General features: G+C 35.9%; 1 protein-coding gene across 3 annotated transcripts in view; it reads right to left on the minus strand.

The window, feature by feature from the left end:
- The window catches only part of ZFR (zinc finger RNA binding protein), a 75,311-nt gene that overhangs the window by 23,635 nt on the left and 26,138 nt on the right, over positions 1-25,538 (minus strand). For 2 of the 3 annotated variants that reach the window (XM_060146927.1, XM_060146928.1), the window contains 11 exons: positions 22,160-22,407; positions 19,788-19,979; positions 18,979-19,270; positions 17,050-17,243; positions 15,244-15,363; positions 14,214-14,359; positions 10,124-10,286; positions 8,634-8,839; positions 7,729-7,879; positions 5,001-5,142; positions 293-390 (listed from right to left, as the gene is read on the minus strand). In XM_060146927.1, coding sequence (XP_060002910.1) covers positions 293-390; positions 5,001-5,142; positions 7,729-7,879; positions 8,634-8,839; positions 10,124-10,286; positions 14,214-14,359; positions 15,244-15,363; positions 17,050-17,243; positions 18,979-19,270; positions 19,788-19,979; positions 22,160-22,407 — 1,952 coding nt within the window. The remainder of the gene's footprint in view (positions 1-292; positions 391-5,000; positions 5,143-7,728; positions 7,880-8,633; positions 8,840-10,123; positions 10,287-14,213; positions 14,360-15,243; positions 15,364-17,049; positions 17,244-18,978; positions 19,271-19,787; positions 19,980-22,159; positions 22,408-25,538) is intronic. The other variant, XR_009539984.1, reaches the window with a different exon arrangement.

The following is a 25,538-nucleotide window of genomic DNA, read 5'->3' on the forward strand; positions in this document are numbered from 1 at the left end:
ACACAAACTTGTGATGTTCCTAAACAAGTCTACTTTAAATATAGCCACTAAAAATAAAAATAAAAAAACCCAAACTACAAAACACCCCCAAAACCTGAGTTTATTGTCAAATTAATAGTAACTGCAATATGCAGATCTTCACACCCAGCTTTCTATGTTAACATTTTCTGATATTTAATTTAAAATAGTATTGCTTGGGCAATCTTTTGAAATGTTTAAACACAGTTAAACATGTTGTACTGAACTACTCTCTCATAAGGCTACAAGAAAAAAGTAAAATGATGTTCCGAACCTGGAACCACTTAGCGTGGCGTAGAGCAGCCAGAGCGTCAAGGCATTTTTGCCTGTCCAAGACGTCCGGTGGGTCTTTCACCATACCCGAGGTTACATCTAAAATGGATTGAATTGGCAAAATGCAGTGAGGAATGGGTGTTTGACCAGGTGAGCAAGACACTTCCTTAAAGTAGCATCAGTGTCACATGAGCCATTTGAGAGTCTGTCAACACTTTAAAGTACCCAGGGAGTTATTTTCAACAAATTCACATAATCTAATATGAAGATCAAGGTGAGAATTAAACTCTTTATTTTAGAAATATAATAAATAATTTCTGCAAATATAAACCCTACCCACCAAAATAAAATCAAAAGGAAGGATTACTGGACACAGCGCACCAGCACAAAGACGACAAGACAAAAGGGAACACAAAAATCCACCTTAATAAATGAGAATGTACAATAAACTACTGAGTTTGTTCAGTATTTTAAATGGTCATAGGTTATTCTGGGGCTAATGTCAAAGAACTAACAATAAATATGGGATGATCAATGAAGTAATAATCATAGAAAAAAATAAAGAGCCAAAAATAGGCATTTCTAAGAGTTCAATGACTTCTCTTCCACAAGAGAATTTTAGCTTTAAGAATTAAGGGAATATGAAATGCCCTTTAAAATTCAAAGTTCCCATGAAGTAATTCAAAGAATAACTGGAGAGAAACAATGAGTAAAGTAGAAAAGGGCAATAGGAACTAGCATGGTTAAATAGAATAAGTATAGAAATAGAACAGATGCAGTAAGCAGAATGGTTTGATGATATATCTGTAGAATCTTTTAAGTTGCAAGTCAGTTATAATAACTGATTTTAATCAGATTATTGTATTAAAACATAAATGAGCTATATAAAACTTAAGAAAATCTGAACCTAAATCAGGACAAGAAGTTAACTTTTCATTCATAAAAGGCCGGCTTTACGTTCATCTAAAACATATCTGTAAACTGTGTATAAAAGTTGCTAATCAAATTTGCTAATCAAACTATTCATAGGTATAAGTCAATCTAATTCACAACTGTGGTGATTTTAAAATATTTTCTAAATATAGGAAAATTATATACCAGGCAAGTAAGCTACTGAAAACAGTCTTCTAGATAAAAAGCACCAAAATTATGGGACATTTAGGATATAATTTTATAAATCATTGAGGGCACCAAATGAATATGTGGGACAAAAGATGAAATATACGATAAAAGAAAACATGAAGATGATTTTACTTTAAGAGTACTAGCAACGCTGGGCAAATTATTTGTCTATTTTTATATGAGCATTCAGAAATCTTAAAAGATATCTGTCCTTATTTTGAGTAGATGACATATTAAAAAGCATATTTAAAAAGTAATAAAGAATTTCATCCCTTGTCTGGGCTTTTTATTCTTAGTTCCTACTCCTTACATAATCAGATGGCACAAATTTTCAGAATACATATTAGAAGGGAATTTTACAGATAATCAAAGAACACTGTGTGGCATTCTGAAAATGAACACTGAAAGAGGAATGTGGGTACTAAAAAGAAAAGTATCAAGTCAGAAATAGTAGTAATTTTTAAAAACTAATAATCTCAAAACCTGAAAAACCAACTACTGAATCCAGAAATATAATGAACATAAGAAATGGGCTATTCTGAGAGAAGGAAAAGGAACACAGGAAAGCACAGCTAATTAAAGAAGTAAAAAAAAGCAAGAAACAACAACAACAAAAAACCACTCCCCAAAGCAAGGTTACAGAACATGCCGAAGAACCCTTTCCATGTCCCTTATTTATTTACATTATCTGCTAAAGCTAAAATGCAAATAGGTGATAATGTGCAATCTCTTTCTAAAAGTTTCTGAATTTTTAATGTTAATCCATGTTTTAATTTCCTCCAATACGGAAGAAAAGTTTTCCTTTTGCACACAAGCATTCATAACTTTGGAAATTTAAATTAATGATATAATTTCAAAGATGCCAAGACACCTATTGCAATTTAAAAACAACTTAAGAGCTATAAGTAGGAAATTTCTGGCAAATTTAGAGTGTGGATTTTTGCACCCATTCTATATTTCAAGTGGATTAACCCCTTAGATATATTGTACTAAGATCATACTTTCTTCCTAATACCCAGTTAACAAAACAAAACCAGTTAATTTATTTAAAAGAAAGCAAATTCTTACCCTACAAAAGTGTGTTTCATAAATTTTAAGGGGTTAATCACCAGTTAGAAGACATGCTGTGTCCACACTATTTTATGATTAAAAGTTAATGGGAATATATTAATTTAAATTAACATGGTTATGTAAAATATGTAATCCACCCAACAATTTAAAAACTAGTGTGAACACTGCTCAATTCTAGGAGAGACAAAGACAAAACAAACAAAACAGCCACACAAAGGACAATAAATGCCAGACTCTGCATCCAAAATCCCTCCTTAATCAAATGGCAGGTGTGACACTGAGCTTTTGAAAACCTTGGTCAAAAATCCTTCCGATGTCTTGGCAGCAACCCCTGACAGGAATCAATTCCCTCTGCTAGAAGGCTTTGGACCGGGCCTGATAAGCTAAAGGTGGAAAAAAACACACATAATACTTGACCTGCTACAGAAGAGACGCTGTAGCAAGGGTTAGCGCATTTTGTACATTTCAAGCTTCAAGTCAATTAAATGTTTACTTAATGTTTAACTGTCAAACACAGTAACATAAAATAGATCTGTAATGTGTTTAACAGTTATTTGGGCAATTTAATCATCTCCTTTAAATAATTTTTGGTATCAAACAGGACCATTACGCATTAAGAGGCTACCACAACTATGCGCAAGTCGCCAGTCTCACGATTTACAAGTGCTCTTCCGGCAAAGCCTTCCTTACCCCTGTACTAACTCCCCAAAGCAAGCTATAGGCTTTAAATGATTTTAAGACACAGAGCATTCAGAGCTGCAGTGAGAGAGAATACATACCGTTATTCTGCAGCAATCTTCATAATGAAGCTAAAGACATGATTTACTGCAGTTATCTGCAGCAAAGAACACTATCAATGTTTCTACACTTTTTGCACATCCAACTTTTCAGCTCAGTGTCTTGAAGTAAAATCTTTCAATTTTGGACTGACCACTTCTCTCACCATAATATTTATGAAATTCAGAACAATAACTCAAGTCTGGGTCAGACAAAAATATAATTTTGTTTCCTTTAGAAGGGATAGATTATTAAAGACTACTACAAATATGATACTATTAACTTTAGACTTTTGCAACAAAATAAAATTACTTGATACTGCACCAATTTAAGCAAGCCTAAATATGACTGGACAAGATGTGCTCTGAAATAAAGTTAAATGGTTATATGAGTATAATTTCATATGAAATACAGCAACTATTATTTATAACATAATCGCGAAGATTTCTTTTTCAAATCCTAAGAGTCATATGCTGCATATGAATTGACCAGATTGACTCAGACACTGTTTTTCCAGCAATATCCACAGCCAGACCTTGAGTGGGAAAACTCATGCTCATATAAAAGATCCTCTACACAAACCCATTTTTAAGATGCAAAGCTTACACAACATACAAGTCCTGATATATCGTGTATATATAATGTATGCAAAGTTAGACATGTCTCCCAATGATCGCATTTTTAGTAAAAATTATCTTTTCCTGGGTTGTGGAAAGCCCAGTGCCTTAAAAAAAATTGCTTTGCTGTAAGAAAACAAATTTAAAGGGACAGTAATTGAGAGCCTACTTATGCTATTAGACAAATTAAGTATTCTTTTCTCCTCTATCTGTATCACAAAGAAATATTAGTGTAGACTATAACTCCATATCAACAAATTAAGATGTACAAAAACAACATGAAAGGAAACAAAGTAAATTTTATCTGACCCATAAAACAACAGAACCAACATACGGCAGACACTGACCATGCTTTTTGGCTTAAAAGCTTTTGAAGCTTTGAAAATGTTACACAATAGTCCCTAAAGCAACATTGCTGGCACCAGCAGGATTTCATATTCTACAATTGTAAAGTAAGTTTAAAAACCCTGAATTGTGCTGTAACTCACTAGCTATGCCAACACCATTTAGTTTTCAATATCTCTAGTATAATAGTGGGGTCAGATGCCCAAATCTACGTGCATTAGGATGCTCTGCATTTATGAAAACGCTTCAAACCAAAGAGCAACCTCAGAGAACCAGAAATATTTACCTCAGGACAAGCCAAATCCATGATTACATACATAACAATGCCTCTTAAACTGTGTTATGAATATTTAACCAATTTTATTTATGGAACTCTCTTGTCTTTTTTTAAGACAAGAACAAGAACTTAACAGAAGTTAAATTTGTGGCCCCTCACTAGCAACATTTCTTTAATTTGTTCATGGGTCAACTATGCTGGTAAGAATAATTTTGAACTTTTTTTTTTTTCCAGAAATCTGAGGTTAGCAAGAAAAGAAAAAAAAATCAAGAAAATCAATAATACCATGAGTGTTTTATATAAAAGTACATTGCTAAAAAGACATTAATAAAAGATCTGGGAAATGATCTTAAGCAAAACTGGTTGCTATATACGTCAAATCTATCAAATTCATATGTAATGCCAGCATGTTGCCTTCTAGGGCTTAATGCCATCTTAAAGAGTAGGTAAATGGGAAAAAAAAAGTTAATAGAAAGTAGAATGTTTAATGGCTTTCCAACCTCCTTCCCTCATGTTCTCTTCTCGAATAATTGGAGACGTCAGGGTGATAGTGACTTGCATTTTGGGTTCCACACATGAGTTCAAAATTATTGCCGCTTCAGAAATTGCACATTTTATGTCATACTTCTCAGGACTTATAACCTATGTAATGAAGAGTACAGGAAATTAGATGGACCTTTTAACATTATCAAACAAAGCAGTTTCACTATGTCTCTTTCATTTTCTCACTACCTTAACCATTTTATAAGGACTAGATCATATATTACTCCCCCAAGAAGCCTTGTAATACATGCAAATATTATAAATCTCTTGCTCCTCTTTCCTTTTAGAATTTTGTTGAACTAATATTTACCATTACTTGTATCATATGAGTTATTTGTATGTGTGTATGTCTCTCTTAGATGATGAGTTCTTGGATAAAAGAAACACTGCCCTATTTATTACCGTACCTTCCTAATAGCATCTTGGGTAGTTAAGTACTTGCAGAATATGAATGAGACTAAAATAGATATCTGAAACTAACAGGAGCCATAATTCAAACATTCCCAGTGTACCTTGTCTGTGAACTCAACAGATCTACATTTTATCAGGGAGCAGAAAGTCCTGATCAACAGAAGAAAAACCAGGATTCACTGCAATTCAGTACACATGAAATAAGTCTCAGTATATATGAACAAATGAAGACTCCACAGAAATTACACAGATTGTTTACAGCACAGTATCTAGGTTCAAATCCTAGCTCTGCTACTTTACTAATGATATGAAGATGGGCAAATTATTTAACTCCCCTTTACCTGTTTTTATAAAATAGGGACAGTAATTTTATCTAACCTATAGGATTGTTGGAAGAATAAATGAATTAACTATATAAAGCACTTAAAACAGTGCCTGGTACATAGTAATAATTATATAAACATTAACTATGACAATGATGATGATGATAATAAATTCTATTTCTCTTGCTTATCCACTTTACAGTAAGTACATAGAATGATTTGGAAAGAGTATGCTGCTTTTAGTGTAATTGTTAATTATTTAGTTAGGATATAGTATTTTCTGCTTTGTAGTTTTTTGGGGCTGTGTTGGGTCTTCATTGCTGTGCGCGGGCTTTCTCTTCATTGCTGTGCGCGGCGAGTGGGGGCTATTCTTCCTTGTGGTGTGAGGGCTTCTCACTGCTGTGGCTTCTCTTGCTGCAGAGCACAGGCTCCAGGCGCGTGGGCTTCAGTAGTTGCAACATGCGGGCTCAGAAGTCGTGGCTTGCGGACTCTAGAGCGCAGGCTGAGTAGTTGTGGCGCACGGGCTTAGTTGCTCTGCAGCATATGGGATCTTCCCAGACCAGGGCTCGAACCCATGTCCCCTGCACTGGCAGGTGGATTCTTAACCACCACGCCACCAGGGAAGCCCCCCTGCTTTGTAGATTTACTAAACACCACAATTTAGGATCAAGATGTTTCTCGCAAATTATATAATTTTTTCAAAGTCCTCAAACCTCTTCTGAGTCTCCTCCCCTTCATTGCTCTAGCAGCGTCAACAAAGGGTAACAAGTAGACACACAATGACAATTCTCTTGGCTCCTAATACTTAAAAAGACTAATCTACAGTAAGAAACTTCACATCTGGAACAATGGTAATATAAAGCAAACAACAGTAAGTGCCACAGTCGTCAGAGCTCAAGTTTTTTTTTTTTTTTTTTGCCGTACGCGGGCCGCTCACTGTTGTGGCCTCTCCCGTTGCGGAGCACAGGCTCTGGACGCGCAGGCTCAGCGGCCATGGCTCACGGGCCCAGCCCCTCCACGGCCTGTGGGATCTTCCCGGACCGGGGCACGAACCCGTGTCCCCTGCATCGGCAGGCGGACTCTCAACCACCGTGCCACCAGGGAAGCCCAGAGCTCAAGTTTAATAGCATGCTTCACTATCCCTTTTGGTATCGGTTGCTCTGCTGTGGTCAGGTACTATTTATTCTGACATTACTGTGGAATACATATTACCAATGAAATGTCAATTCTTGGATTTCAAATATCTAAATAAGTTTTATACATTAAGTTATTCAAGAAATCTTTATTTTAAATCCCAGTCTGTGATTCTGACAAGATACTATATAAAAATTTTAAAAATTCAAACTTAAAAAAGTTTTTTTTGTAGGACCAAAAGGGGATATTCTACTAATTGTGCATTGCCACAATTTGCTGAAGAGAGACAGTGAGAGCTAAGACCTACGACTATAACACGTAGAAAACTGAAAGTAATCATAATAAAACTGGGGAAATTCAAATCAGAAAGAGTCTCTATTTTAGTTACTATACTTTATTAAAAACATATATTCAACTAAATAGGCAAGAAGTTCATGAATCCTAAAAATTTAAGCTTGCTTTACATACATGGGCTTTGTTTAAAAAACAAAACAAAAAACCCCCATTTCTTCCCTAAAGTCTCATCTCTTAATGATTCAACTCTTGGAAAAAAGAACAGGAAGAGGACATGTGCTGCAATTTTATATTTTAAAATAAATTAGCAAGATGGCTTCATGCCAAAGAGGAGCACTATAAAACCTAAAAAGACAAAGTAGAAAACAGTCCTACCAATTTGTACAATCAGGAAAAAATTCAATTCGGAAAGTCAAACCAAAACTTTAAAGGCAGGCTTAAGATTAAGCTGAAGCACAGTTAGTCCTGCCAAAAACTTTTGAACCAGACAAGGGGTAAAAATGAACATTTCCATAATACTTACAGCAAGCTGCTTGGGTAGGTTTTCTGCAATACGGCTTAATAATGTCTTTGAAGGTTTCTCTGAGCACAGCAAAACAAGGTTGACATTTCTATCTCCTCGGAGAAGTAATCCTTTTGCCAATACTCCCACTCGCAAAACTCCTTTTAAAGCTCTGCAGTGAAATCAAGTTATATTATGACATTTCCCTTCTCAACCAAAACCACGATAATCTCTCAACACACAATAGTAAGTGAAATAACTTTTACACCGTTAAAATTCTCAATCAACTACAGTATAAAAACAATATTTTTAGAAGTGTCCTTCACTTAGATAAGAAATATGGATAAATTAATAAATCAAGAGATAAGTTCTCACAAGGACAACTGCAACGCGAAGGCCATTTAACACTTTTCTGCGTCTCACTTTACAAATTAGAACAAAAGTCATGTTCAATATATACAAAGATATTTCCAAATGGTTAAGGGGAAAATGAAAAGTTATAGATCATAATGCAAACTTGATATGAAAGATGTTGCTAAAGCTTGAGCTTATTCACTTATGGGTCAATGTGTTAAGGAAAAATAAGCTGCTAAAACAAAGAGTAAACAGATGCAACAGATAAATAAAAACTGAAGAGCAGCTAAATGCAATTGAAAACTATAAAGGCTGCTTTGAAAACAGACTTGAAATAGTTTTATATAAATTTAAATAAAATGAGTAAAATTACAAGGTTGGAGACTGTATGAAATTCTGTTATTTTTCATTTCAGCAAAAAACAGCTGAATACATTAAATATCTAACACAAGCATAACACATGTAGACTGACAACAGAGAATTTTCAGTCTTTGTAACTTTTATTTCAAGTATAAGAAGTCCACATAAGGGAAACCAAAATTAAACAAAAGTAAAAAACTCTGAAAACACACCTGTCTTTACCTCCCTCTTTCTTATCATCTCCCTCTTTGCTCTTGCTCTTCTCATGCTCAGACAAGCTGTCTGAAACAAGTTTTAAAGCACGTTCAGTGATAGAAACAATTTTCTGAACTGCCTGTAATTCCTCTTCAGTTGGATAAATGGTTGCATGTTTTGTCATTACATATCGATCATCAGATGAGTCAGGACGACGTAAGGGCTGGAGAAGACAAAAAAGATAACTTCATTAAAAAAAAATGCTTCCCAAGCAAAAGTAAATTATTATTTTTCAACTATACATATGTTTGTGACACCTTTTCAATAAAAAAGTCAATTATGCAAAATGTCCATTTAAAGCCATCTTTTCCCTTCTTTCCATCTCAGTAAAAACAAACACGTAAACTATGGAAAGTTACACTATCAAGAATGAGTATGCATCTATGTATATATGCATGCTTTGCCTCAAAACAAGTAAAATTATAATACACACCATCTAAGGTTATAAAAATACTTTCTACTCAACTTTAACAACCAGCGATTCTGAAATGTTTTGCTTTTAATAAAACAAGTTTCACAAATACTTATTCTATGGAAAGACAAATGAGAAAGAATAGTTTAAGAGCAGGAATTTGTTGCTGTTTCCTTCTAAGTGCCCTCTAGAAAACAGAACAAAGAATAAAAACATCTTGTTTTCTGCAGTCTGAACTTATATGAAATATTCCTCATAACCCAGGTATGTCTTCTTTTTTTTTTTGCAGTACGTGGGCCTCTCACTGTTGTGGCCTCTCCCATTGCGGAGCACAGGCTCCGGAAACGCAGGCTCAGCCGCCGTGGCTCATGGGCCCAGCCGCTCCGCGGCATGTGGGATTTTCCTGGACTGGGGCACGAACCCGTGTCCCCTGCATCGGCAGGCGGACTCTCAACCACTGCGCCACCAAGGAAGCCCAGTATGTCTTCTTTTATCTAGCTTCCACAGAACACAAACTCTCAAGATGCAGCTCTTGCCTACAGTTCTCCTAATACATCCACTGTGTGCTCATCTTGGACCATTTACTTACCCCTTGTCCTGCACTTAATTTAGAAGTAGTGGTAGGTTTTTTTTCATAATTTGAAAAAGGAAAAAAGACTCTAAACCACTGGTAATGGGAAGATAAGAATAATTCTGAAAGCAAAGCAACTGCCTTCAAAATTAGTTGTTCTTGACAATCTAAAGAACAAAGGCAAGAAAATCTCTTATGTGAAAGAAGAGTTGGCAAAAGAAGCTCTGCTCCCTTAACTCATAGTGAAAGTAAGAAAGATGCATGGAAATTCTATGAAGTCCTCATAAATAAGGACACAAGTTGAGAACCTGTAATAAAAGGAGGGAAAATTCTAAATCAGATGAAAAACTTATATTGGGACTTGGATATTATTAGGTCTAAAAATTAGCTCCCCAAACTGTTATCTTCCAATGCTGAGCCAGTCTTACACTTTCACCCCCTATGTAAACCAAGTGGACACTCACTGCAGGCCCCTGTGGCTGAGGAGGCATGCCTGGTCGGACTCCCAGGAGGCCTAGTGGGCCTGGGGGACCATGAGGATAGCCTCCGTCAGGCATTCGGCGGCGATCATCCCAATGATGCTGTTCTTCCTCCATTCTTCTCCAGTACATGTCCTCTTCATAACGTCTGAAACATAGAGAATGATACTGTAAGTCTATAAGAAAAATACAACCCAAGAATTTAAATCAATAATGATATAAAAAGCAATTTAAAAAATAGCCCAAATCAGTCTAGCTTACATCTCTTTTCTCCTACTGTTATCTGATTACCTTTATTTGCTTTAGCAGTAAATGGAAGTGAATCCCAGTGAAAAGAGAATAAGTAAACAAAGATAAAAGCAAAACAAAATTTCACAGCCTGAAGACAGGGTTGAAAGAACAAGCACCAGAAACCTCAGAGTTCCTTCTAACCTCTCCCTCTTTACAGGAGACTGTAAACTTAAATGCCTACCTAATGTGACCAGACCAACAATGTGTGTGAGTGAAAGACTCAAAGCATACATTCAGAAATTTTCTTCATGTCTCCAAAGAAATGTGCTCTCTCCTAATTTTTCTAAGAGAGAACTTCTGAAGACTACCTTTAATTTCCTCAACTGATACAGGCAGAGAGACAAAGAGACTTCTCTACAATGAGGAAAAACAACTGAGATAAATGGCAACTCACACCGTGTTTCACTTTTGGGGACATGTTAAGGGTGACAGGAACTATGGTAAAGAAGAAAGCACATGCTCTGAGCCACAGCACAGCTATTAATTATTGCCATAAGGGAATACAGATGGTAATACATGGTAAGTGTTGGTTCATGTTGGTATCCAAAAAATACCATGTGTACCAAATGAAACACCCACGGACTGAACTTGGACTGTGGGCAGCTAGTGTGTAGCCTGTGTGTAGCCTCTGTTTTAATAGTCAACATTTTCAGAATCTAATTTCTTTTTTACCATGTCACTCTCTCCTTCTCAGTTCTATCTTCGCTTTCAGCTTCAAACTAGGATACCAATAACTCCCAAGGTAGTCCTGTCTTTATAGCAAAGTTTTGTAACAACTAAGTTTTTACCAGACAAATTTGTTTAACACAAAACATAAGAAAGAAGTATGTTTCTCAAGTAGCACTGTAGAAACCACCAATTTCTTCAGTCGGGAATAAGCAGTGCTTTTTAGGTCATCCCACTAAGGACAGAAAGAACCATACTTCTATGTTATTTAGGTCTTGAGCTTGAAGGCTCTGGAAAACCATGTTCATTCCAGTACTGAATACTTTGTTATTACTAAAGCTGTTTATGTTAAATAAGGGCAGGGACCTTTATCCATTGTTTACCAATTCATACTTGGTGTCTAACACACTACGTGCTACTTCCTGGCAAACTGTAAGTGCTTAATAAATATTTGATATAACAATAAAAGAGGAAGTAACTGTGTAATCTAGGTATAGAGAAAAATTTCCAGTGCATTACAAAGGCAGAAACTTCATAAAGAATAAGAAAAATAGATTTAGATACCTAAATAAAAATCGATACATACATAACAACAAAGATTGTTTAAAGGTAACATGTTAATAATGTGTTAATAGCTATAAGAAGTATCTGTACAAATCAACAACAGGTAAGTTAAACAAATAAACAGGCAATTCACCACAGAAGAAATGTAAGTGGTTAAGCATGAAATAAAAATTTAATTTGCCTGCAATACAAACAATTAAAGTTGAAACAAAACTGTCTTTCATGTTTCACTCTTTCATTGGCAGAGATTTTAATAAGTTATAGAAGCAGTTCTCAAAGTGTGGTCCAGGGACCCTAGGTGATTCCTGAGACACCTTCAGGGGGATCCAGGACATCAAAATTACTTTCATAATAATAACATTTGCCTTCTCCATTCTCATTCTCTTATGAGTGTACACTGGAGTTATCCAGAGGCAAAATGTGTTATCACAACCTGTTGAGCAGAGAAGTAGATAGAAAAATCAGGCTACCTTAAGCTAGACATTAAAGAGATTTGAAAAAATATAAAACAATGTCATTCTCATTATTCTGGGGGAGAAATATAGTTATTTTATAGTTAGCATATTATATTTATCCACATTAATAAATATGGTTGATCTAATACTATAATTATCAATATTTACATTTTAACAAAGTCATTTAAAAATTAATTCATAAATATTTAAACTTCTCAGTTTTCATTTCTAATACAGTAAATGTTGACAGCTATAACCCATATACACAAAAGCTCTTTGGAGTTTTGTAATTATTGAGTATAAAAGGTCCTGAGACCAAAAAGTTTGAGAACCAGTTAAACTATCCAGTACAGGCAAAACGTATGGGTATCTGCCAGTCAAACATTTTCGTTTCTGAGACTTTATTATTAGCAACTAATCATGATTTATGCAATAATATAGCCTCAAGGATGGTCAATGTAATAATTATAATAGGGAAATACTGTAAAAAACCTAAATATCTAACAATATGTAATTGGTTATAAGGAAAATTTTACATCTGCACAAGAGAATACTATGTAGCCATGGAAAATAAGATAAAATAATTCTAGCTTACTTTTTAAAAGAGTTGGTATGTAAATGAAAAAAGTAGGTTATAAAATACACATATATTACACTTGTTTATATTTATCTTAATTACATTTTAAAACTTGTACACAAATCCTCATAGCAGTAGTATTCATGATAGCCCAAAAGTGGAGATGACACAAATGTCCATCAACTGATGAATAAACAAAATATGATACATACACATAATGGAATATTATTCACCTATAAAAAAGAAGTGCTGATATATGCTATAACATGCATGAACCTTGAAAACGTTATGCTAAGTGAAAGTAGCCAGACACAAAAGACAACATATTTTGTGATTCCATTTATATGAAATCTCCAGAATAGGTGAATCTATTGAGACAAAGTTTATTAGTGGTTGCCTAGGGGGTAGAGGGAGGAGTTGTGGGGGGGAATAAGGATTGACTGCTAATGGGTTTGTGGTTTCTCTTGCAGGTCATGAAAATGTTCTAAAATTGATTGTGGTAATGACTGCACAACTCTGCGAATATAATAAAAACCAGTTAATTGTTACCATTTAAAGATATGCCAATTACATCAGTAAAACGAAACATTTACATATCTCTTGAACATGTTTCTCATTTCTCCTTCCCTGGAGCCTCTGAAGTTTTTATAATAGATGTTTCCTGAGATACAAAAACAAAAACACCCCAAAACCCACACATTATTAATGTCTAGAAGCTACTAAATCTGATATTCTGGATATTTTCATCATGTAACCAAATGTTCTATTTTGCTTGTTTTAAACTGAGGCACTTATTTATAGTATTAAACTATTTATGTATTTAAATATATATAAGATACCATTTCCAACTTAATTCCTAATACCAAGGACACAGTTAAATATTAGAATAGCCAATAACTTAGTTTTAATGCATTTCTCTCCTAGACCTAAGATCTTCCTGAGAAGTGAAAACTAAAAGTATATTAAATAGGGACATCCCTGGTGGTCCAGTAGTAAAGAATCCACCTTACAATGCAGGGTACGCAGGTTCGATCCTTGGTCAGGGAACTAAGATCCCACATGCTGCGGGGCAATTAAGCCTGCACACCACAACTACTGAGCTCACGCGCCTCAACTACTGAGCTCGCGTGCCTCAACTAGAGAGCCTGCGTGCCGCAAACTACAGAGCCCACACATGCTCTGGAACCTGCGTGCCACAACTACAGAGCCCGTGTGCCCTGGAGCCTGTGTGTCACAACTAGAGAAGAGAAAACCCACATTCCACAACTAGAGAGAAGCCTGTGCGCCACAACGAAGATCCCGCGTGCCACAACGAAGATCCTGCACGCCTCAATGAAGATCCCGTGTGCCACAACTAAGACCTGACAAAGCCAAAAATAAATAAATAAATAAAATAATAAATAAATCTAAAAAAAAGTATATTAAATAAATCTGGATTGCTCTGAATAGATGTCACATACTCAGAATAGCTACGTTTTTTTAGAAAGGCTAAACCACTTATCGTGCTATTAAAGATACTAACCTCATTTCCATTCTCCAGCGTTCCTCTTCTTCTCTTCTTCGCCAATACTCCTCTTTCTGCATTTGCTTCCTCATTTTCTCTTCTTGAATCTTTCTTGCTCGAATACTGGGTTTTACTTCTACTTGCAGATCTGGATTTACTTTTTTCTGTTAATACAGACAAGATATTTGAAAAACCAGCAACCCCTCCAACAACCTACTACACGTATCTTTAAATCATACAATCCCACATATTCTTTCATCGTAGGGGCTTTTATTTGCAAATTTCCTATTTTAAGAGTAAATGCAGTAAAATAAGTTGAATCAGAGGAAAAATTCAGAATACATTCATAAACATTCTTCTTTCCTTCCCACTCCCAAAATTCTTAGTTGTTAAAGTTTAAAGTTATACATTTAGTATGTAAAACGTACATAACTTAGTGCTAACCAATAAAAGAAATCCTTAGAAGACTGATAGTTATTAATTTTCCTTTGTTTGTAAGTAAATGATTCTAGATACCTGAGTGTGGGGTCAAAAAGTTTCTTTTCATATAAATGTATTGCCCTTTAACAGACTATTATTTTAACTTTCACTTCTGTGTTTAGAAAACATGAATCTAGTGCATTAGTCCAACCTAATTAAAAACTTTGAATACACTATTTAGATTTAACTTATCACTTGAAGTGTTTTCAATGAAGAATTCCTCATCTCATAATTCATTTTAGTGGGGATTCTGCCAAGATAAAGGAAAAGAATGGAGACCTGACACTTCTTTCAAACACTTCCTGTGATGCAATTGTCTTTACATGATTACTTGATCCAAATAATGTTATAGCTTTATTTTGCCACTACAAGTAATGAAATATGATATCATTTTTTCCTAAGTATAACAAACTAGTCAATAAAGACTAAACATCTGACTCTATGTGAGACATTACATGCCAGTTCTGGAGTGGGAGTTCATGGACTTAGTTATATTTAGAGGCCTTGTTTTTGAATCTAGAATGTTCGAAGACATATAAAAAGGGAAAACAGCTGAAATTTTACTCACTTTATATTGAAGTCTGTGTCTTCGCCCTTTTAAGTGCATCTCCTTAGCATTGGGATCATTAAAGCTGCACTCGCACAATTTGCAATGGAATCGAATTACTTTTCCTTCATCATTTCGTACCTTGATGTGGAAAAAAAAAAATTCAAGAATCACAACAGGAATGTTACAGTTGAAGTTTTCAATTATAGACCCTCATGGGTTGTAAACAACTTTTAGAATTTGAAGTGAGAAGAAAACAGGGCTATGTCTATACTTTTTAAAAAGGATAATCTACAGAAATGAACTAAAGGTTAGAATTTTTAACTGTAGCATGCAAGACGTGTTAGCATGTATTTGGCTCTTGTAATTAACTTTTAATACTTGTGTCTATATATAAACATTTAGATTTAAATGCAATTAGATACCTTAAATTCTATAATAAATATTTACTCAATACTTGCTACTGGCCAGGTACTGTTCTTGGAAATGGAGATAAAGATGATGAAAGGCATTATTCACATTTATTTCTATAAAGCCCAAGACTTTATACATGTAACTTTATAGAAAACCAGTATCAATTTTTTTCTAACTGCACAACCAGTTAGGAAGACAAGTAGGCTAGAATGTTATTAAAAAGTCTACAGTGAATTCTAAGTTCAAACGGTGCAAGTTTTAAAAATTGGTTCTGAACTCAATTCTCTGAAGTTTAAGATTATTTTACCCAACATCACTGGCAATTAAGGTGTTCTGGCTGTACATTTTTTTTTTTTTTAGACAACCAAGTCTTACTCTTTTAAGAGCTATAACTTTAATTAGTTAATTTATTTTTAAAGAAGTTTATTAACCTTTAAATGTCCTTTTTTTTGGCTGCGCTATGCACGGCATTGTGGAATCTTAGTTCCCCAACCAGGGATCAAACCCATGCCTCCAGCAGTGGAAGCATGAAGCCTCCATCACTGGACCACCAGGGAATTCCCAAGAGGTATAACTTTAAATTAAAATTGTATATGAACTACTTTCAAACTGCATAGCCCAATTTTCCACCCTGTAAACAAAGAACTCAATATGTAATTTTTCTTGATGCGGAAAAGGATGAAGGAACAAATAAATACTTGCTAAAAATCTACTGTAGGCTAGGCACTGTGCTAGGTACTTTACTTCATCTAAGCTTCGTAACTTTGCTAGGAGATAACCAAATTTTATAGATGTAGACACTGAAGCTCAGAGAACTTGTTCTCTACAATTGTTCTACAATACAGCAAAAGTAAAGAGTAGGGCTACACCACTGTATGTTAGTCTTTCTGCTAACAGCAAATATTTATCAAGCCCCTCTGACGTTCCCTCATCCTCCATTTATTCAGTTACTTAGTCTGTAAAACAGGAATAGTTTTCTAATCAGCTTGGGAAATCAAATAAACAGTATCTGTTAAATCAGCAACCTTAATTTTACACATGAAACTGACTGTTCGGAAGGAAATATTTGCTGTCTTTTTCATTTCTGCTGCTCACAATTTTTATTACTTTTTCTGTTCAGAAGAACAGTAGAAGGGTTATATTAAAAGAATGCCTGCCAAATAGATGGAAAGTTACTTCACACCACAGTGATGGCTGTCAGCAGGGAAAGAGAGAAGTTAACAAAAAAATTGTGATGTCACTTAGGCAAGCTTAAAAAAAAACCTTCAACGAAGATGCCTTTGATATTCCTTTTTAAATAATCTAAACCTAAAATATAATTCAATATAATTATACATGTAAAGCATGCTTGTAACAAAGACACACGTCTTCCCTTTATCTGATCTCACAGCAGTAGTATTCTCAAATCAATACCTCCTCCACATAATCATGGCCCACTGGCTGCACATCACTCTGCAAAGCAGCAAGGGACGCAGGTGTGACTGGTTCTGACACTGTGTCTGGCTTTACTTCCGGGATCTGTACAGCAGTGACAGGAGTGCTTTTAGCACATTCGGTTCCTTTTAAGTCTTCTGTTTTATTTCCTGTTGATTGCAGCTTATTACCACCTAGAAGAGCATAAAAGAATTATAGTGATTTAAATTTTCTTTTTGTATAATGTACGGCTTGATACAACAAGAACTTCAGATAAAGTTCTGATCTTTTCTACCAATTGTCAAACTCCTGCCTGACACAGAGCAGGTCAGAAGTTTGAAAAGCCACGTAAACCACTTGGCTTTTTTATCTTATTAATTAAATACATGTCTGAATTTTCTTTCCCCTTCTCTACGTTCCAATATCCAGTGGTGCTCTCTGTCCCCACCATGGCTCTTATGGGATGGGATGGGGCACTGTCCTAAGTTCTAGTAATATAATAAGAATAAGACAGTGTGGCTGTCTTTGAGGTGCCAACAATTTAAGGGAATATATAAGTCATTAGAGTACAATGTGGCAAGTGCTGTTATAAGTATTAACAGTATTGTGGGAATGTAAAGGAAAGGAGCCACAACCCTTTAAACTGACCCAGTTAAGAATGGCTTTACCAAGGGTGTGACACTTGAGCTGGGCTTTGAAAGAAGAGCAATGAGTATGAACTGTCGGGCAGAAAAAAAGAGAATGATGTCTAAACAGAAACAGTGGTATGTACAAGAAAAGCACAAAAACATGGCGTTAAAAAGACTATGGGGGGCTTCCCTGGTGGCGCAGTGGTTGAGAGTCCGCCTGCCGATGCAGGGGACGCGGGTTTGTGCCCCGGTCTGGGAAGATCCCACATGCCGCGGAGCGGCTGGGCCCGTGAGCCATGGCCGCTGAGCCTGTGCTCCGCAACGGGAGAGGCCACAACAGTGAGAGGCCCGCATACCACAAAAAAACCCAAAAAACCAAGGCAGTGGCTCTGAAGAGGAAACAACACTTTTTGGAGAAATACTGTAGTGACAGAAACAAAAGGACTAGATAAACGACTGGAAGAGGCAATAAATAAGAAGAAATGATGTCAGTGAAGTTCTCCATGTGAAAAAGCAGCAGCTTATGAGATTATTTCATGGTACTCTTGTGATGAGATAAAAAGTTAGAATGAGACACTAGTAGGCATCAACAGAACCATACAGATAGTGACCAGTAAATACCTAAAATATGGCTCTAGAACTCAGGTGGGGGTTTTGAATTGGCCCAACTGAGTTTAAACTCACTGCATACACAGTGGAATAGATGAGACCACTCATGAATACTAGGTAAGTGAGATGAGGGCCAAAATCAGAATCTTAGGAACACCACCAGTTAATGAACATGAAGGCAGGAGAACCAATAAAGATACCCGGGGAAGAGGTGAGTGGACATGGAATAGAGACAGAGACATATCTTAAGCTTTAAGGTATAGCAGTCAACTGTGTCAAATGTTAGAGAGGTCAAAAGCATGAAACAGAAAACTGGCCACTCAATCAATCAGGCAAGTAGGTCTTTGATGACTCCTGAAAGCAGTTTCAGAAAAGCACAGAGTCGAAACACTGTAAGAGACTGAGGACTGGACAGTAAGTAGAGAAAATAAGAATTAGGTTAGCAGCCTGAGAAATGGGAAAATATATACATATATTTTTTTAAGATTATGAAAGACACAGGTATACCTGCTGGCTGAAGAAAAGGGAACTGAAAAAATTTCAAGAAAAAAATACAGATATATGATTGAATAAGGTCCCAGGAAAGGAGAAGACTGATACAACAGCAAAAGTAGAAGGGTTAGTCCTGGAATGGAAGAGAAACATCACTTTAACAGAGTTAGAAGGAACACAGAGAATCTTCAGTACTTGCCAACAAAGTTTATTTTGGGTGTAGATGTTTTCTTGGCAGCCATATTTGCAGGCACTGCTGATACTTTAGCGTTGGCTGTGCTATTAAGAGACGAGTTTCCTGTAGTTGTAAGACCTTTCACTGAAGAAGTTGCAATTGATGAAGTATTCACAGTACAATTGCTTGCTGCAATGCTTGAAGGAGAGGCAGTTGGTTTTGAAGCAGACACGGCTGTTGAAGAAGTAGCTTGGCTAACAACGTTTGGTTCTGTTGAAGGAATGGGTTTGCCAAGTTTTGTGTGTAATTTAACAACCTACAAAATAAAAGCATATTTATTTGTCAGGAAACTCACAGAATATAAAAGTTTTTAAAAAAGTTTGTCTAAAAGACACTATAAAATGAAAATCTTAACTATATTTTTCTTTTTTGTATTTTTTGTTATACATTTTTAGATAAAAACTTATTACTTTCAAAATAATCTCCGTGAAGCAGATATGGATACATATTCCATCTACCACCAGGTAAGGAAATGACTTGGCCACATGCTTACCAACCTAGTTGTAAGCATGACAAAAGGCAGAAAACAATCACATGACTCAATTTCCAGTTGGTGGAAAAAAACGATCTAGTTAAATTTAAAGAAGAAAGGTCTCCAGTCTTTCCTTCCTTAAGCAAAGAGTATTTGATGTCACCTTTATATACATGTAAGCAAGGTGTATAATGCACTCAAAGTTTTCAAATTTTGAAGCCACCTTTACTTTAAACCCCCCACTGAAAAAGGAGAAGAAAACAGAGTAAGACATAAGGGTGTGTGGGAAAAAAACACCTACTTTCTGATGCTTAGCACCACGAATGTGGGCAGCATACGCATCTGCTCCTGTACAAGACACATCGCAGAGCTCACAACGTAGCTGATTTTGAGTCCCACGAGTGGAGTTGTTGCTGCTGCTGGTATTCTGTGAGGCTTTCAATGCAGCTTCTTTTTTTTTATGTTTCTGCCCTTCTAAATGTTCTTTGTAAGTCTGTTTCAAACAAAAAGAATAAATTTTGCTTCACTAATTTTCTATCTACATCATTTGAAATTATTCAATTCTCAAATCTCTAATACTCATTAAAAAATCAGCACTACACATTTTTTAAACGCAACTGAACAACAGCATGTGGTTTCCCTACATATATGATATATCAGTGGTTCTCTGTACCTTGTTTTCCAAGAATACATTTACCTAACACTTTCTTTTATTTTTCAAACACAGAATGCATTTTCACATAGGATCTGTGTTAGAATCCATGCCACCCTAAACAAAAGCCTATTTAAAATATTTAACAGCCAAAATTTTATCTCTTTCGAAGGAAAAATAGTATTATTGTAATACTAGCCATCAAAATAGTGAAATTATACATTAAAAATTGTCTTCAGGGCTTCCCTGGTGGTGCAGTGGTTAAGAATCCACATGCTAATGCAGGGGACATGGGTTCGAGCCCTGGTCCGGGAAGATCCCACATGCTGCAGAGCAACTAAGCCCGTGCGCCACAACAACTGGGCCTGCGCTCTAGAGCCCACGAGCCACAACTACTGAGCCCGTGCGCCTAGAGCCTGTGCTCCGCAACAAGAGAAGCCACCGCAATGAGAAGCCCACGCACTGCAACCAAGAGTATCCCCTGCTCGCTACAACCAGAGAAAAGCCGGCACGCAGCAACAAAGACCCAATGCAGCCAAAAATAAAAAACAAAACAAAACAAAAAACCATTAAAAAAAATCATCTTCAATGCAGATGACTGAAGAAGGTAGCTTTATTAAAATGAGAGGAGGTCAATAAGGACTGCTGGGTAGTTTGTTTTTTCTTGAGTGGGGCTAGATAGTTACTCTTTCCTGTATTATTTAAAAAATTGTTTTAATACAGACATATGATTAGCATAAAATTATATATACAGCATAGAATCTCAGAGCTCGATGAGACTTTGGAGATTAACTAAAACAACAATTTTCTAAATTTTAAACAAGAGAATCCTTCCTCAAAATGAAATCTTGTGCACAAGTAAGGAAAGTTACTGTTTTTGAAACAAAAGAGGAAGGCATAAGACCTAGCCATCTGATTCTCCTCTCACTATCTGCGGCAGTCTAAAGTGGCTCTGTGAAGCAGTCTGAACCTCAATTATTTAGGACAGTCCTTATTACAGAACTGAGGAAACAAAAGCCCAAAGAAGTTAAGGTCTCCAAGTTGCCCAGGGCCACAAGTTAGTTGCAGAGAGGACTGGAACCATGGTCCCTTATATACCAACTTATTCTCCCTCCTTATGTCTACACTAGACTCTAACTCACTCTACCTCACCACCTCAATGGTATTTTTCTCTAAGGCTCGTTAATCCCTTATGGCACTGCCTCTGACTTGCAGAAGTACCCTTGGCCTGTTCTTGTGTAACCATCCAGCTCCCCCAGATCAATGGTCAGCCTTATATATATACTCATTCTAAATGCTGCAATTAACCTATCACCCTACAGCCAAGCCATGGTCTATCCTTTTACATGGTACCACATATTCAACAAGTCTCTTATGGTTTGCATTTGCCACTCTTAGCATCATTACCTTTAAAACAGTCACTACTGAGTAAGATACACTCCTCAAATCCTAAAACCAACATTCTTGTTCCAGTTCAGGTTTAATCTTGGGTTGCTGCAAACATTCCCCACCTGTCTCCTCTCCCCCAACCAAGTAATCACAATGAACCTGTTTCCTATCATACTGAAAATAGGAAAAAAGAAGGTTTTATGTTACTAGCCACATATATTAAAATATTCCCTAATTTGGTGTAACTCAGCAAATGCTGGTAACTGAAAATACCCTACAAATTCTGTTTTGAAAAGTAGACAGAACTAATCTAGTAAATTAAAAAGAAGGTACACAGGTTGGGCAAGGGTGGGAGTGGATATAACTGGAAGAAACTACTAAAGAGTCAAAATCTGATCTTTTCAAATACTATGCCTTTTGTCCACCAAACTGCTTATCAAAGTTTTATACGAAAACTAGATACCCTTAAATAAAGTATTAACAAATAAAGTTGGGAAGGGAGCTGAACTCACTAGATTTTATAAATAGACTCTTCCCTAAATCACTTATTTTAAGTTTACCAACAGGAAAAAAACCAAAAAACAAAAAACCCAACCACTGAAGACTCATGGTAAAGCATACAACATAAGTACCTGTGGTCCAGCACAGCTGATCTTACAAACATCACAATAGTGAATCTGGGGTGGTTTGGGAGGCTGTTTTGGTTTCAGTTGTTTATTTTGGAATGGTGCTTTTTTAGTGAAGGTGGTCCCTGTCCAAGCAGCTGTTGCAGCAGCTGCTGCCGCCGCCGCCGCCGCCTGCTTCTGTTGCTGCTGCTGTTGTTGGTAGTAGGAGGATGCAGCTGAATAGACGGCTGCTTCGTAACCTGAATAAGATGTACCTTACAGATAAAATCAAACAAAGGTTATATTACATAATTATAAAAGGCCAAGATAAATGCTGTGAATGTAAATCCAATAAATGCTGCTAATAAAGGTAGGTTTTCATGTGCCTATTTACAAAACCTGGGGAAAAAAAAATCTCACTTATCTTCCTTTTAATGTAAGTCAACCAACATAGTATTTACGCAATACGTGCCAGGTGTCATGGAGATATGAAGTAAGAATAAGACTTGGACACTGCTTTCAAGAAGGCTTATAGTTCCGTTGGAGGGAAGTGATAGGCTTGATAAACTTATGTGGTTATAGAACCTATTATTAGTATTTCCCCAAGCAGAATTCCTCTGAATAATTTGGGAAGTGCTGGATTTGAGGAAGAGTCTGAACTAGGATACTAGAAAGGAAAAAAGAAGGAAGTCATGAAAGTAAGATTTTACATGCTTGGTGGCTTAGAGGATAAAATATGTGAAAGAAGAGGAAAACACACAAAGATGACACCAAGATTCTGAATCCCAGGGACTGACTGATGGGTTGTGCAACCAATAAAAGGAAGGAGCTGATAGAAGCTGGTCTGGAGAGGCAAGGTGAATAAAGCTTAGCAGAAGTCCATAATATGGAGTTGGAGTTCAGATGAACATCTAGGACGACAAAGAAAAGATTTTGAAATAAAGAACCAAATACACTGGTTCTCATCTTCCAAAAGGTGAAAAAGCACTGAATTTTCTGGTTAAATGTATGGATTCTATCCATTTCCATTGTTCGAAGTCTTTGATGAGTAACACATTAGACTAGTTATTGATATAATATATACATGGTGTAATGTTATGATTATGTTATCACAAAACTGGAAAACTTACTGCTTCCTAAACTAAGATCTCTGGAAATTTGCTGGACTCCCTAATTATCATCCTTTCCCCTAAAGTGGAAATGAGTGGGCCAAGAGTTAAGGCTCAAGAGAGAGATTCCTAGTTGCCATGATGGCACAGGAGAACGACTTAAGGAAAACTGAACTTTTTGGTATCTCAAATGCAGGCTGCTATACTGAGGAGTAAAGACTTATGACACATTGACTCCAATATATATTACACACACAGGGGAGAAAATAAGAATTGGAAAGGTGAAGGTTAAGATGCATGGGAAATCAGAATCATAGGAATCTGAAAGCGGACAGATTGAGAGAGAGAGAGAGAGAGAGAGAGAGAGAGAGAGAGAGAGAGAGAGAGGGAGGGAGAGAGAAAGTAGTTGGGCAACTTTTATGAAAAACCTTCATAGACTTTTATGTCAGGTTATTAAATTATATAAATGCTTACGAAGATATAAAGAAAGAAAATGTGGTAACGAAGAAAACACCTAAAAATGAAAGTAGAAAGAAGCAGGTAAACACATCAATAATAAGCATATGAACAGAGTTCTAAAAATTAGAAAACACTTGGTATAATTGGTTAAAAGAAAAATTCGATAAAAATCAATAAATTCTTTGTCAGTCCTACCAGTGGCCTCTATTACTGAAGTTTGTGATAAAAGAATATAATTAAGCTCACAGCCAAATACTTGCACATTTATAGTCGGAAACATGTACAGTTTAAATTTCGCTCTTTAAACAACACCATAAAATTGTCTGATTTTTAAAATAACAAAGCTACTTGTGGATTATTACTGGTTAGGACCATAATTTCTATATAAAATCTTTATTAATATAAAATTTCCAAATGACTAGTTGTGTGTAGGAACTGTAAACATGCCACTTAAAATATAACTTCAGGAATTATGTATCAAGAAAATAAAAAGGAGAATAAGGGCAGCAGCATCCTACAATGCTGGATGACCAGGACTTCTAGGGTTTTTTTTTGTTCCTTTGGCAGCACCTCACGGCTTGCGGGATCTTAGTTCCCCAACCAGGGATTGAACCCAGGCCTACAGCAGTGAGAGCGCTGAGTACTAACCATTGGAAACGCCAGGGAATTCCCTAGGTTTAAAATTGAGAATTCACAATATGGGAGGCAGTGTTCCAGACACAGTGAAGTCTCACAACAGAACTGTAAGTTAGGTATTGCAGGTATTACTATACTTACTTTAGAGATGAAAAAACTGAGGCTAAGAGATCATAAGGTCCTCTGTGTTATTTAAACAACAAAAATCACTAGGTTAAGCATAATATTTACAAAATAACCTCCTTCATTTGTACACATGTAGTCTAAAACTAATAAAAAGGTAAGCTTAATTATAGCTTACTACTTAGCTTTTTTAAAAAAAAATCAAAGCATAAACTGAAAGGTAGGCTGAAGGTTCTGGAATTCTGCTAAGGAACACCTTTAAATCTCCTATAACTACTAGGAAACAAACGTACATTTCTTATAAAGCACTATGGGAAAATAAATATAAGGATGTGTCTCTAAATTAAGTAAAAGCTCAATCTGGAAATGCTAAAACAGTTTCACTTAAAAAGCACCTTTATTATAAATACCTGTCAATTAGAAAGTTGCATAATTATAGCAGTTAAAATATAATTTTTAAAGGTATGGTATCAGAAACAAAAACTATCACTTCAACAGTAAATGCATCATACTACAAGTCATCATTTCGTAGGTACCAATACTCTAGAACTCATTTTTAATGAGATAAGAATAGCTGACTTAAGTTGTAGCTGATATAAAATTGCAGATACAGAATTCAGAAGCCCTAATAATGATCTCTCTGGATGGCAATTTCACATTGTGTATCACATGTTCCTTAAAAAGTGTATATACTCTGATGTAACAGTTCCAAATCTAGGAATTTATCCTAGGGAAACAACTGGCAAACACACAAATCTTTACATAAAAGGATGTTTACCTAGTGTCGTTTCTAGTTTTTCCTTAATATGAAACTAAGTGTCCCCAAAAAGAACCTTTAAAATGTGGTACATGCATACCATAAGACAGTATTAGTCATTAAAAACTATGTTTTTCTAAGCATAGATCTTGGTTTCTAAATACCAATGCCATGCAGAAACCAAGGCGCTCCTTTGTGAAATGGCTAATTGTGAGTCTAGGGCAGGAAAGGCTCAAAGTTTGTTGTGGTTTTGCATTTTATTTATTCCTTAATACACTGTCTTGTTCTGCGCAGGATTTAAGGTGATATGGGCAATTTCAGT

Source organism: Lagenorhynchus albirostris, chromosome 3 (genome assembly GCF_949774975.1).
Source record: "Lagenorhynchus albirostris chromosome 3, mLagAlb1.1, whole genome shotgun sequence".
NCBI classification, from domain to species: Eukaryota; Metazoa; Chordata; class Mammalia; order Artiodactyla; family Delphinidae; genus Lagenorhynchus; species Lagenorhynchus albirostris.